Raw genomic sequence first — 14,738 nt, 5'->3', positions numbered from 1 at the left:
GACTTTCAGAGGCCCAGACGTGAGCTCATATGTAGATCCGTCTGGAAGTTTCTGGGACTCTCCATTGAGAGGGTCTCCCATGTCCCTGCTCATCCATTGTGTTCTCTTCACCTGAATGTGCTTTCCTCCTGCTGAGGGTCCCACTGGCTTTAACCACCTGGGCCTAGGCTTTGCCCATCAGCCAGGGACTCAGTCTAAATGGCAGGAGAGGCAGTAGAGCGGGACACTCCCCCCAGGTGGAGCAGCTAGGGTGGTGTCACTGAGAAAATGCTTTCCCAAACACCATGGGCTCCATCATGTACTACATGATTTTTACATTCTTGGCTCATTGATAATTCCAGGCTTTGCATACCCTTGTGAAAGGCTTGTTCTTCCTGCTCACACCTGCCTTGCTCCCCTTTTCTTGCCCCCCACCTCCATCTAAATCAAATGCATGACTGGGGCTAGGAGACAGGAGAGAGCAGCTGTCCTCTAAGCACATTCCCTGAAAGTGGCCCCTTTACAACTCTTGATTTAAGGAATATGTAGACATGGCAGTTGTTGAGACCAGAAGGAGCCCTCTCTTCAGGTGTCCCCTCTTCCCTAGGACGTTGCCTTTTTCCCCGGTTGGCTTGCCTCACCTTGTGCAACAATCACAGTTTAGAGACTGGGTCATATCTCATTGCCTGGCCTCCTGACATCCACCTCTGGCCTCATGTCTCACCCTCACTCCACTTTACCAGCACTAACCTACTTGCTGTTCTTCAGACATAACAGCCTGCTCGAGCCTCCAGGCCTTTGCACTGACTGTTACTTCTGGAACATTCTTCCATATATTTACATGGCTAATTCCCTCACCCTCTTACAAGGCTCTTCTTAACTCTCACCTCTCGAACCCTGATCTGTGGGGTCTGCCTACTTCTGTGTTGCGTAGTTGATTGCATGCTAACAAAGTTATATTAACTGCTCAAATTTCTGAAATAGAACAGTTGGCTCTCACAAGCCTGGATGAGTTGAACTTTCCATACGGCTGTATCCATGTTCCAGTTTAGCATCTTTTGCCCCACTGGAGGTACCCACGCCATACTTTGGGGAACACTGCTTGGGCAAGACCTTTTGTAGAACAAAGGCCTTCCTTATGCTGGATTTAATGAGCCTCTTGTTGATTGGGTTTGTTTATTCAATGGGAATAGGGGTTTATTTCCTAGTTAGGGAATGTTTTCCCTTCAAAACAGGGGTAACAACTAGCTTTGCTAATGTGAACATCATAAAAATAGTGGGCAGCAATGGTCTAGCAGAGACCACAGTGAATTATCAAATACGCCAATTAATAAGTAGCAACCTGTGCAGCTCTGGAAAATTTTACTTGTTGCTCTCCTGTTAATAATAAGTCTCCACTTGCCTAGGTGGGCCAGAATCTATCTTCAGAAAGCAGGTGACCCACTGGAGTGGGTGCTGGCGCATATCTAGTTTGTATAAAATACCCATGATATGCTCTAAGTCTGTACTTTATTCATTTGTTGTCCATTCTAGGTTTTCATAGTTTTTAAGGAAGTATTTGTGTTTTTATATGCTGTCCCCACTCCACAGACTCACACATCAATGACCCCTCTTCCCACCCCTCCTATCTGGAAATAAGAAAGGAAGGAGCCTAGTGTTTATTGATCACCTACTATGTATATAACCTCATGCTAGGATCTTTCCATACCTGATCTCATTTAATCCTCTTTCAAATCATACAAAGAGTCTATTTTCGTTTGATTTACCAATGAGGAAATAGAAGCTCAAAATAGGTTAAGAAATATTCTCAAAGTTCCACATATAGAACTAGAATTCAAACTCAGCCTTTCTTTTCTAAGCCTCAAAGCCCATCTTTTTTTCTATAAGACCTTTTCACTAGTCATTAGCAGGAGATGAGAGTTGTTTTGCTCATTACTCACCTTCTAATTTATTTTCACTGATTTTTATAAATATTTCTCTAGAAAATTGAAAAGTGGGAATCTATTTCAGGCCATCTACACTGGAGCACTGGACTGACAAACTTAAAAAGAAAAATCTAAAAGAAAAATTAATGTCATTTTCATGTCTTTTATTAGGTAAATAAATTAAAATTGTGTGTGCATTGAGTGTATAAAATGGTAGCCCTTGTCTTGCATTTTGGCTATGTGACCCTGGGATATGAATATCATAAAAATGTGCTGATAGGGTTTTGGGAGTTTTTCACTACTTTTGCTTTTGGAAAGACTGAGTGCATGATTAGGAGCTGAGCTCGGGGTCCTGCAATGGCTTTGAAAGAACCTGGGCCCTCTCTCCTGTTTAAAACACCAAGCTGTGGGACTCACTAGAATAGTCTGGCTCACAATCAGCCTTCTATAAATATTTATGAAATAAGATGCATTGTTTTCCTGATACGTGGCTCTAATCTTCCACTCGTTCTCTCCTTTCTCCCTGCCCCCCTTGCCCCCGCAGGTCTTCATCTGGAGTCCTCCCAGGCGGGTTATGGACAGGACTGCCTCTGGCCTGCACCATGAAGCCTGAGCCTGCGTCCGCTCTGCCCTGGGCCCTGCTCTGCCTGAGCACTCGGCTTCGGGCTGCCCCCCTCCCTGCAGTCCCCCGCTGCTAGGAGGTGGCCTTTCCGGACGGGTTGTGGCCCATTTCTGCCTTTCACCTGGCTTACCTCACCGCTCACTCCTCCTCCATCACGGCGGCTGCCCCACCCCAGCCCGCTCCCCGGCCTCCCCGGCTGGGGCGTTTGGGGGTCCGTCGGGAGGAGAGCATTGCTGAGAGCTTCCACCCGCCGTGTTCCTTCTCCTCCTCCAATCAAGGCCTCCGGATCCGCATGGATAGCTGAGATCTTTTCTTGGAGAAAGACAGTTTGCCCCTCACTTTTCCCACCGGTTTCTTCCTCTTCTGCCCTGTATTTCCCTTCTGCCTCTGTGTTGAATTTCTTGCCTGTGTGCGCATCTGCGGCTGTCTTGCTCATTTCCTTCTTTCCCCACCCTCTCAGTATTTGTGGGTGTGCCTCCTCCCCCTTGGGTGCTCTCTGTCCCCGAACCCGTCTCCTCTTCTCTCTGCCTTTGCCACCAAGGGGCATCTTCCCCTGAGGGCTGCTCCCTGCCCATCTGCTCCTGCAGGCTCCACCTGCGGCCACGATGGGCTTCACCACGCACTCGGTTTTCTTCACCCTGAAGGTGAGCATCCTGCTGGGGTCCCTGCTGGGACTCTGCCTGGGCCTCGAGTTCATGGGCCTCCCCAACCAATGGGCCCGCTACCTCCGCTGGGATGCCAGCACGCGCAGCGACCTGAGCTTCCAGTTCAAGACCAACGTCTCCACGGGGCTGCTCCTTTACCTGGACGACGGCGGCGTCTGTGACTTCCTCTGCCTTTCCCTGGTGGATGGCCGCGTGCAGCTGCGCTTCAGCATGGACTGCGCCGAGACTGCTGTCCTGTCCGACAAACAGGTGAACGACAGCGGCTGGCACTTCCTCATGGTGAGTCGAGACCGCCTGCGGACGGTGCTGGTGCTTGACGGCGAGGGCCGGTCTGGCGAGCTGCAGCCCCAGCGGCCCTACATGGATGTGGTGAGTGACTTGTTCCTTGGCGGAGTCCCCACGGACATACGACCTTCTGCCCTGACCCTTGATGGAGTACAGGCCATGCCCGGCTTCGAGGGATTAATCCTGGATCTCAAGTATGGCAACTCAGAGCCTCGGCTTCTGGGGAGCCAGGGCGTCCACCTGGACACTGAGGGACCCTGTGGCGAGCATCCCTGTGAAAATGGGGGGATCTGCTTTCTCCTGGATGGCCACCCCACCTGTGATTGTTCCACTACCGGCTATGGGGGCAAACTGTGCTCGGAAGGTAAGGTCTTCTTCCCCACCCCTCTCATGCTGGAGACCCGGCCCCTGGGTGGGGTGAGGGCTAGAATCTGAATAGAAACCAGCTGTGTGATTGAAGTGCGTCTTTAGCTGCATGTTCGATAATTGGGTCCCTTTCCCTGAGGAGGTGGTAGAAATCCTTTGCTTGCTCTCAATGGAAAATCCGTCCGCTCTCAGTAGGGTGAGAATCCTAGCTACTCAACCATGGGCTCCTTAGTCAAATGCTTGGCTGTACTCACAGGGCTGGAGGGAGTTGACTGCAGAATCTGTGCCTCAGCTTGGCTTCTACTGTACACAGTGGAGTAGGACCAGCACAGGGCATGAAATCAGATGGGAAGGGGTGAAGTGGCTGTCTGTTCCTCCTGATCCCTTGAGACTTGGGCCCTTGGGGAAGGAGGAAACTCATCACCGCTTCCTCCTTGTAATCCCCAGCACAGGAAGCCCGTGCAGAGAAGAGCGAGGGTGGATGGACCACAGGTCCAGTCCTGGCCCCGCTGTCAGCCCCGCCCTTCAGCTGTGCCCCTCTCCCACAATCATCTGGGAGCACTTAGAGGAGGGTGGGCATTTGGGGAGGAGCATCTCGCCTTTGGTCTAACACTAGGATTTTTCACATGAGGTTCTTCTTTCTGGTCCTTTCCTCTCCATGCACTGAGAATGGTACAGAGAGACACAGGATGGACAGGAGACTTGTCCAGCCAAGCCCCTGAGGGAGCTGACAGTACTCAGTATAGCACTGGAGAACCTCCCACGTTCAGCTGCAGTGTCCCAGGGAGAGGAAGGAGGGACTCATGGCCAAGGACTTAGGCTGAGCTCAGCTTATTCACCAAGTTCTGGCTGCTTGGGATTAGATCTGAGAGAAGTGGCCCAGACTTGACTGACAAATGCTAAAAACCCAGATTCCTGGACTTCTGGACTCTCTAAGGCCTAGATTTCAGTAGGAGGAACCATTGAGGTGATGGAGTGTGTGAGAGCTGGCCATACATACGGGTGTATGTGTTGGGAGACTGGCATGGGGAGAGGCAGGGAAGTTACATTTCCTCCCATCCTTTTTGAGTGAAGCCCAGGATTCTCCTAGAGATGTTTGTGTTGCCATCCTGTGCTGGGCTCTTCAGGGACGTAGTGGGATGGTATTGGTCTGAACAGTAGTTCTCAACCTTGGCTGCACATTAGGATCACCTGGGGAAGCCTAAAAGCTCTCAGGCCACACCCCGGACCAATTCAGCTGAAACTTGGGGAATGGGATCCAAGCATCTGTATATATTTAAAGTTACCCAGATGTTTCTGTTGTGCAGCCAAGACTGAGAATACACAGGTCGGGGGAGGTCAGGCCGCAGGAGGTGGGGCCAGTGGGTGTCCTAGGAGCATTGACTCCTAGGATCTCTTCATTCAGGTGAGGCCTCACTGTCTTGGGATTTGCAATTAAAAATAGTGTCTGCAGGTGTTCCTCAAACTGTCCCAGAACAGCCCAACCTCTAAAGCAGGTTGTAGTTGATTTGAACTTTAGCTACTACTCACTGTTTAAAATTAAAAAAAAAAAATCTAAACAAAGTTTATTTCACAGGTGGTACATGCTGGAGACTGGGACACTTTTAGGGGCTTGTGGGAAGCTTCCTTGTAGCTGCTGTCCGGGAGCCTGCAGGAGTGTTCCCCCATCTCTGCTGCAGCTTTCCCCTACTGGGTTAGGTATCAATTCTCCCTGCCTGTGTGGTGGCTGCAGGAGCGGGGGATTGAAGATGTGCGTGCCACACTTTCTGGCTTCTGTTTTCCCCCACTGAGCCTATTGGAAAAAAAAGGATGGGGAGGTGGGGCGAGGCAACCCCAACCCCCAAAGCCACTTTGGGAATGTGGTTACTGAAGCGCTTCTCCCAAGCAGGTGCCTTCTGGAGCTGACTGCTATTCCAAAGCTTTTTGACTTTGCAGAAAGTTCTGCCTGAAGACGCTGACATGATCGCTTGTGTTTTTCTCATTCGCCCAAAGATCTATTTTGTTCTCAGAACGTGCCTTGAAAGCTGGCATTCGTCCTTTCTAGAGACCAGGGTGTTTGCAAATGTGTTGTTAACTTGCTGATTATCCCTGATTGCATTTTTTATGTTTGAAAAGAACGTATTTCCTCTGGGCAGGTCTACATCAGCACTTTTGCAGGAAGAATCTCTATACTGGATATGTATACGATTTGTCTTTTCTCCTTTTTTTTTTCCCCTTGGTTTTGGTGTGTGTGTGTTGTGTGTGTATTTCAGGTCTCCGGCAGAATTTCTTTGGAGCAGATTGTAGGCAATTTTTTAATAGCGAAGTACAGTACATTTTAATAATAGTTCTTTTTACAGGTTCATATCATCTTGTGGCTATGGATTGATATGTCTGTCTGTAGAAGGCAAACACACAGCATAGCTCACTTATTCTCCTGATACACAGATAGTGTAAATAAACTCTCTAGTAACAGTAACACTTAGATTGTCTTGGAACAGAGCAGTGCAAAGGTTGAAGTGAGGGCAGATGTTGGAGGACATACCAGAATTTACCATTGATAACTCGGAGCCCGTTAATCCTGGTAATTGTCATTATGTCTAATCAATCACAAAAATGCATCTCAGGCTTTTAGAAAGTATCCATTCTCTCCACACATAGTTAATTTTTAGAGTTAGTGTGAAAAACTCACCTGTAAAATATTATGGGGGGATAAAATCACAACAGCTGCTAAGTGTCAAGCAGATCTGCATAAAACAAGATAAATAGCCTAACAAATGCCTACCCATTTTCCTAGACATAACCTGGTGAATCATGTGGTGAGGATGCTTCCATTCCCCTTTTAAGCTGCACATGTCACAGAACTGAAACCAGGGGACTTATCTCAGCAGATGGTCCTGTGTACCAGGCATCTGATTGTCTCAATTTGCAGGAATGGTCCTGCCATTGGATTGTGTGGGGGCTTGCACCCAGCGTGGCAAATCTGTTCTGTACTTCCCGCTTTAGCAGTTCAGGAGCAGGAAGAGCCCAGAGGGCTCCTGCAGCCTCAGAGGCGTGTGACTGGGGCCTGCTGGAGGCACTCCCTGTGGTCCATTAGCTTCAGGCTCACTGGCAGCATTGATGTTTGCTTGGCCTGTCTGGCTTTCCGTGCCTCGATGGCTCCAAAATGCCTATATGCGGCACCCCAGGAAGAATGCCCAGATGGGCCTCTTTGATGTGCTTTGAGCTATTTTGATCTCCAGTTGGGTAAGACCTAGAGGACACTGGGGACAGTTGCTATGGGCGAGTTGGGCCTAGGGGTAAGAGGTATGGGACTCCCTATTTTCTCTTTAATGTGGTGAAGAGTTCTATTCACTCTGGCTGCAGCCTGAACGCCACACAGTCTACTTGCATCCCGAGACTCCCAACACAGCTATTGGTCACACTGGACATTCTGGCACACGATGGAGGGAGAAGAGGTCCCAGGGTTTTACTTCTAGGTGTTACATTTATAAGAAATGTTTTGGTGTTCAACTTCAGAATTGTTCATGTTGACATTTAACCTTGCCGTTTCAGTAATGGTCTTGGAGGACAGAAGTGCAGGTCATTTAAAATGATTTTAAAATTATATGTATCTGGTTTGGAATATAGTCAAGCTACAGTACAGCATATTCACCTGGTTCTTGTTTAGCCCAGCCTGTCATGCTATGGGTGGCCTTGAAGCCCCCTGGGCAGTGAAGAGGCGTCCTGGCCTCCCTCTGGGGAACTGTCCCCTCATGGGTCATTCAGCTTGTCATTACCTTGAAATGAGTTTAAACTTAATGGTTTAAAAACATCCTTAGTTATGAATGCACATGTTCTGAATTTCTTAATCTTATGGTCATGAAGAATCGATTCACTCCCAGGGTGTAATTTCAGTACCAGTCTTTCTGAAAGTTCATTTAGCAAGAAGTCAGCCTGTTGCAGGTGGGGTGGGGCCTGGGAAAGATGTAGAAGGCTTCACAGATTGATCACTACTCCCAAATCTCATTACAGGGGCCTACCTATGTCACATATCATTTGTGTGCCCACATTTTTAGGTTAATTCAGTGACTAGGCATGAGGTCCTATTCATTTGGGAGAGAAAAAAACCCAAAAAGGTTGGTTTGTTGTCTGCTCTCTTCCTGCTGACTTGGGCATGTGCCCAGACCAGAACCTGCTGTCTTGAGTCTCAGCTGCTAAGTTTCCAGGTGTGGAGACCCTGCCGTGAGGTGTGGTGGTGGGTGGTGGTGATCGGCACCTGAGCCTTGTGACAAGTGCTCTACTGTGTGATACCCACTAGCCTCTGTTCCTTATCTGTCCTATTGCCTGAAACTGACATCCCACACAGGCTGGTGTGACTGATGGCTCAACGCCACTGTGTGGCCTTGGTATGCCTTCCTGAAAGTGAATTTCAATTACTTTTCTTTTTATTGAGAATTTTATGACTTGCCCCATTTTTCAAAGCCAGAACTAGGATGGAATGGGATGCCATGAAGCTGGTTAACCTGAGCCTTTACCAAGGGCCAACGACATAGGATACTGCAGTTAAGGTCCCAATGATTGCCTCAGCTGGATCCTCTATTTGGAGCATTTGTGCAGAAACACAATCCCCAGTGCACATGGCATTATTCTGAATCTGAGTCAGCCCTGGATGGCCTTGAGGAGGGAGGGAGCTGCAGGGGAATGGTAAGTAATCAGAGAGTAAAGGCAATCACCTTGCAGAATTCTTTTCCCTGGTATGGAGGCAGAAGCACAGAAGCAAGGCCTTAAACATACACAAAGGAGGACTTCCATTCTGAGACTTGATTTCCCACCCAGCACTCAGGCATTAGGTGGGACCTGCCTGGCTTTCCACAAGCCCAGCCAGCCAGTCAGCCAGCGGGGGCTGTCGCTAAATGGAGCCTGAATAGGGGTCTGATTGCTCCTTTTTCCTTCTCTCCTCCTGATTACCAAGTGAGATTTCCTGGGTATGCTGTATGCTAAATGGCAGAGCAGCCGCCTGCCACTTGCTCCAATTATCCTTCTTTTAACTGCTGAGGGAAGAGCAATTTTATACCCCTGCCTCCACCCCCCATAGCATCCTTACCTCCTTTAAAGAACTAAGACCCTTCTTCCTTGTTCCCCCTTCAGTGGGGTGAGGACAGCCTTCTCTCTTAGCAGAGCCTGGACACCAGCTGCAGGCTGCAAAGGGGTGGGTGGTGGGTACGGCTTCCTCCAAATTCATGGGGGTGGAGGGTCGGGCAGGCATTTTGCCAGGAACCTTCAGAGTGGCATGTGAACTTACATTTGCATTTGGTAATGAGACACCACGGGCCCAGACTGGGGGCTAATTACCTGCGAGACCCCTATTTCCCTTTGCAGGCTTTCCTGGAAAGACAGTTTCCAGTACTGGGGGCAGCTGCCCATCAGCTGGGGCCCCTCTCTCCTTCACAGGGCAGAAGAGGTGGGGGATGGGCTTTGCTAGGGGATGGGACTAATGTGCCCTGCTTGGGGGTGCCTATTGCCCTGCAATCACTAGCTCTGAGGTTCTGGTACCTTCCTGGGAAATAAAGTTATAATGATGGTATTATTGCTATTACTGAAGACCAACATGTTCCTGACATCCTGGGTGCTTTGTATGTGTGGTCTCACCTAATCCTCCCAATGCTCCTTTACAGTTGATACCTTTAACTAGCCCCATTTGACAGAGGAGGAAACTGAGGAGCAGAGAGATATTTGGAACTTGAACAAGGCTTCTGGAGTGAAAAAGATCTGGACTTGAGCCTTGGTGTGCCCACCTACAAGCTGTCCGCCTGTGGACCTGGCTTTGGAAGGGTCAGGATCCTCATCAATAACAATGCTAATGTCAATGAGAGATCACAGAGCATCACCCTCTGTCTGCACTGTGTTAACTGCTTTGCACATATTAGGGCTTATAACCCTCACCACTCATGGCATGTCATTATGATTCTCATTTTGTGGTAAGGAAGCTGAAGGTTGAGAGGTTAATTCACTTGTCTAAGGTCACAGAGCTGAGGAGAGGCAAGGCTGGGCTTTGAATCTAGGTAGCCTGGCTTCAGAGCCCATACTCTAATCACTGTGTGATCCTGCCTTGCAACAAAGTGGGGATAGTATAGAATCATAGGTTGTAGAGTTGCTGAGAGCATGAAATGAGAAGAAATGTGTAAAGTCACCAGCACTGTCTCTTGGAAAGAAACCTGTCCTGACTCCAGGCTGTTGGTCTCCTGGTGTGTGTAAGAATGGACAATGCATCAGTTTTGTTTCACAGAAGTTTCCCTTTGAGCTCCCCCTATCTCTGCTGTGTTCCTTCATCCCCATTTGAGAGGTGGCAGAGATGTAAGGAGGGGAATTTCAGGAGGGTGTGGAATGCAGTTTCATTGCCACTTTGCCCCTGACAGTGGTTGTTCCTGCTGGACCATAATCAGAGTGCTTTGCCTGTGAACGTGTGGTATTCTGGCCCCCACAGCAACCTGATGGGACAGGTCTGGAGGAGACCCAGCCCTGAGAGGCCACTGCACTTGTGGGGAGAGGATGTGAGGGCAAGCTTGGATGCTGCCTGTTTGGCAGGTGTCTCTGGGACCTTGGGAGCCTGGGTCCCCTACATGGCATTTTGTTTCTGCTCCTGGGCTGCCTTCATTAACACAAATGGCCCGTGTCTCTATCGTGAAATGGAGCATTGCCTCCTTGGATGCAGGTGATAAGCAAAATGTCAAAGTCCTGGTACAGGAGGTTATCAGCATGGCCAGTCCCAGGAGCCTTGCTCCTCCCCGTCAGAGCGAAACAGAGAAGACAAGAGACCGAGAGCAAGTGAAATGAATGAATCTGCGTGTTCAGTTCCCACCCTCAAGAGCCTGGTTTGAAACGAAGCAACGGGCTTGGACCCGAGGGTCCTGGGGCAGCCTGCACACAGCTGCACCGCTCTGGAGCATCGCTGGACAGCATGGCCTCCTCAGACTTACCTTTGGTTTCTCCAGTAGCAGCGGTGCCCAGCACCCCACGCGGGGTTGGCGGTAAAAGATGATGGTCCTGGTTACTCTGTCAGATGCCTTCTCACTCTCCTGCTGCCTCTGACTCTCTTCACAGATGACAGAGCCAAACTCCCCTTCTCTGTGTTTATTCTTCTCTTTCCTTCGGACGCGTGCACGTGTGTGTGTGTGGTGGTGGTGGGGATTATAGAGGCGGATTTACCACGACATGAAACCTTTCCTATATTCTCACTTGCATGGGCCCCTTTGAGGCCCCATACCTAATGCTGTACTTGTGATTATTTTTCTTAAGGAGCCCCCAGTGCCATAAGCTTCTGGTCCTACCTCTGTGGATCCGCCTCTGTTCAGGAGACTGGTTGCTGTTGGGTGACAGCAATGTTGCTCTGGGTGTACGTGCGATTCCCCAGTGACCTACGCTTCATCACAGATGAATTTCCCCTCACTTCATAACCAACAGGGCGGGAAGCCACAGAGAGGGAATGTGGGAGGATGAGGGGCATATCGGGATATTGTTTGGGAAGGCAAGGTGGGAGGAGGCAACTTCTAGGATATCCAGTGGGTGAAGAGAGGAAGTGCTTTAGAAATGTTGTGCATTTAGAGGAACATGCAGGTATTTAAACAGAGGGAGCACCTGGGTCTGCTCCTGGGCTTCTCTCAGCCAAAGCTGGGATGTTTGGTTTGTGGCGGCTCACTGGGGGATTGTGTTACAGTGACAGGCTGCGGCTGACAGAGGACAGGGACAAAACACGGCTCCACAGGCCTGTGTCTGTGATCTCTCTGGGAACTAACAGTGCCAGTGGGTTGTCATTACGGCTGTTGTTCTCCAGAAATTGATGTCTTTGGGTGACCTATTTAAAAGGAATACAGGGCCCCCTTCAAAGGTGTCATTGTCCGTCTCTGCTCTCCAAGCTCCACCTTTGTCCACAGTGTTTCTAAATCATGTATTTCCTGAAGTTCAAAAAAATTATTTTTTAAAACTCAGGAACCAATACCAGCAGCTTTAAAAAAAACAAAGTAATCTCATAGACATCCAGCCAAACCACCCAGCTCCAGTCTGTGATAAAACTTACTTTGTGGGCCTAGAAATTGTGAATGCTTTCAGTTCTTCTGGGGGAAAATGCTGTTCTCTCTAGGGTAGGCCAGGGCCTGGAGAGGGGGGAGGTGAACCGCAGGCAAGGGCATGAGTTGTAGGCGCCGGGGAGCTGCCAGTTTCAGCTGTGAGATGTGTTTAGGATCCATTGGTTTTACTGAGGCTCTTACTTAAGCACAGTATCTTTCTAGAGAAGAAAATGACTCTGGGGAGATTTTCTTTTGAGTGTCTCCATGAGGCTATTCATTTGATCCTCTCCTGACAGATTTGCCTCTCACCTGCCGCTTGAGTTTTCCTGAAGTGTTTCTGTTTGCCGGCGTGAGGTCCCTAGAGGCCAGAGTCCCAGTTGGTCTGTGGTCATTGACAGTGTTAGGCCTGGTGTCTCCACTGCAGCAGGCGGTGTGTTCCAGGCAATTCCAGGTCTGACTGGAAGTGTGTTGCTTGCAATCCCTGGGGAATAGAAAAAGTACGGTAAGAGAGTGCACAACTTCTTTACTCAATAAATTGCTTTCAAATGAAAATGATACTCCCACTTAGGAGGAAGGATCAGCAAGGTGGAAATCACTTACCTGTGATCTGAACAGTGGGAAAAGGGCTGCCCAGGCAGGGAGGTCACCAGACACGCACAGTTTCTTCGTTCATCCTTCTTTCCTCGGCTTCTTTTCTCTTCAGGAGAGGTCCTGTCTCCTGCATGGTCAGCCTTGGACAGCTAAGGGAGTTCAGACTCTCACCCACGGCTTTCCTGAAAAGCTGATCATCTCATCCCTCGGTATATTTGCTCCTCTAGGACAGGAAAGGCAAGGCTTGAGTGTAGGCTGAGGTGATGTTGTGTGAGCCTCTTCTCAGTTCTAGGGAGACACACTGAAATGTGGGGGACTCTGGTGTTGCAGGAGAAATATTGTGAGGGAGGAAGCTCAGATCCCATGAGTAGAGGGCAGTAAGACATTTATATCACCTTCTGGTCATGGCTTCGCCTGTGTGATACACTGGGAAGCCACTACCACGTTGTAGCGTCGATGGTAAGTTTGGAGGGAATTTTAAAGGTCGTTGGGTCTAACTACCCCTTTCCCATCCTCTTCTCCTCTGTATATACATTCCACCTCCTGCACCCCCTAGAAATCTCTTAGACAACTGCAGTGACAGGGGCTTGGTGCTCTCCAAGGCAGCCTCATGCATCTCTGATGACTGCTGGGTATGAGGGAACTCTTCTTACACCATGCCGAAGTTGGCTTCCAAGATATTTTGTTGCTGGCCCTCATTCCAGTTAAAGCAATCTAACCTTTGCAGTAGGCCACGGGAGTGAGGAGGATGGGCTGGTCATAACATTTCTCAATGATGCTTTGCAGGAATTTAACCTCATGTCAAGGTAAAATTCATAAAGGATTCTCTAATAGGGTACTAACAGTACACAGACCACTTAGTTATTTAGAATTAACTGGTTGTGATTAATCTTAAACAATGTGGGCAGGATTGATGTGGGAAGAGATTCTGATGTAAGCAGGTGATTCATGCTCCAGTCATTCTGTTCCTGGGGAGCTTGTCCTCTGGAAGATACATGGTTAGCTCCATCTCTGGCTTTATTGTCTGTGCCTCATTTCATCCCCCCAAGATGTCCCATCTTCCTCCATGCCCAGCTAGCTTTGTAGCATCTCAGAGTTTCCAAGGAGCCCCCTGGAAACCTCTAATGGCTTCGCAATAAGATGACAGGTTCTATAATGCCGTGGAGTAGAGGAAAATGGAATTGGATTAGACTTGCTTGACAAGCCCATCCTGGCAGCCAGGGTCACACAACCCAACAGAGATCAAGATTTTGCTAAAATGCCTAACAGGATGCTTAAAAAAAAGATAAGGGTATGAGGTGAAGGAATATTGAGTAGCTGCTCCTGGAAACTGGCCCTGGAAGCAGACACCCTATCCAAAAATGCTTCCTATTCTGACAGGTTGCCCTGAGTATCCCTTGTTTTTGGCACTGTTGGGCAGAAGTCTCCTAGGGAGAGGGATTAGGCAGGGCTAGAAGATGTTGCTCCCACACTGGTATACACTAGAACCCTGCCAAACAAATCCCCTCCCACACCCTAAAGGGGATGAGGCTGGTCTTGGCCTTTGGCGACCTCCCCATTGACAGTCATTTTACGTACACTGTTACCAAGGACGGAGGAACCTGTCTCATACTTTTGTGGTTTACAATAGTTTACTTTTAAGAGTGAATCCCACAGATGTCATTTGAGTCCAAGCATTGAAATGTACCTACCCAGAGTCACTGACTTCTACTCTTCTAACCCATTGTCCAGCCAGAGTCTTCAGATCCATGCAAGTGCTGGAAAATGGGCATATGCCCATCTCACACAGTCATGTGGTGATTGCCATGGGGGAAGGTGGTCAGATTTTAGTCGCTGTGGGAACGTTGCTGCTTACTCATCCTGATGTTGAGTGTTCAGCCTTGTGTTAATGCAGATTGGGGCTATGTAGTATATATAACCAGTGGCTACATTTTAATGTGTCTCTTGGCTCCTTCTTGGCTTTTACATCCTTAATGCAAGTTGCAATAGCTCGGTTGGGTTTCCTGATTCCTGTTGCAGAGTGGATATGAGGAGGTACTCTTTGAGAACTATAAGACATGAAACCAAGGGAAGGCCCTGTTTCCCTTGTTAATTACTGCACATACAAGCTTGTGCACTAAATAGCATGTCTCTGGTGTGTGACAAAAAGCAGGTGCTCAATGAATGTTGCCTTAATAAAGCACATTCTGTGTGTATGCATGTTTTGTATGCTTACATATGTGTCTGTTCATGTGCTCACTAACATGTATTATGCATGGAGACAGGTTCCCAGGAATGTGAG

General features: G+C 48.8%; 1 protein-coding gene across 12 annotated transcripts in view; it reads left to right on the top strand.

Moving 5' to 3' along the window:
* Positions 1 to 2,864: 2,864 nt before the first annotated feature.
* The window catches only part of NRXN3 (neurexin 3), a 1,462,828-nt gene continuing 1,450,954 nt past the window's right edge, over positions 2,865 to 14,738 (top strand). For all 12 annotated transcript variants that reach the window (XR_008992434.1, XM_057488265.1, XM_057488259.1 and 9 more), the window contains exon 1: positions 2,865 to 3,840. Coding sequence is in view for 11 of the 12 variants with exons in the window: in XM_057488265.1 (XP_057344248.1) it covers positions 3,132 to 3,840 (709 nt within the window). In the remaining variant the exon portion in view is untranslated. The remainder of the gene's footprint in view (positions 3,841 to 14,738) is intronic.

The sequence above is a fragment of the Manis pentadactyla genome, chromosome 11 (assembly GCF_030020395.1).
Source record: "Manis pentadactyla isolate mManPen7 chromosome 11, mManPen7.hap1, whole genome shotgun sequence".
Lineage (NCBI taxonomy): Eukaryota > Metazoa > Chordata > Mammalia > Pholidota > Manidae > Manis > Manis pentadactyla.
Note: the sequence above shows the minus strand (reverse complement) of the source record. Positions and strands in the feature narration are given on the sequence as shown.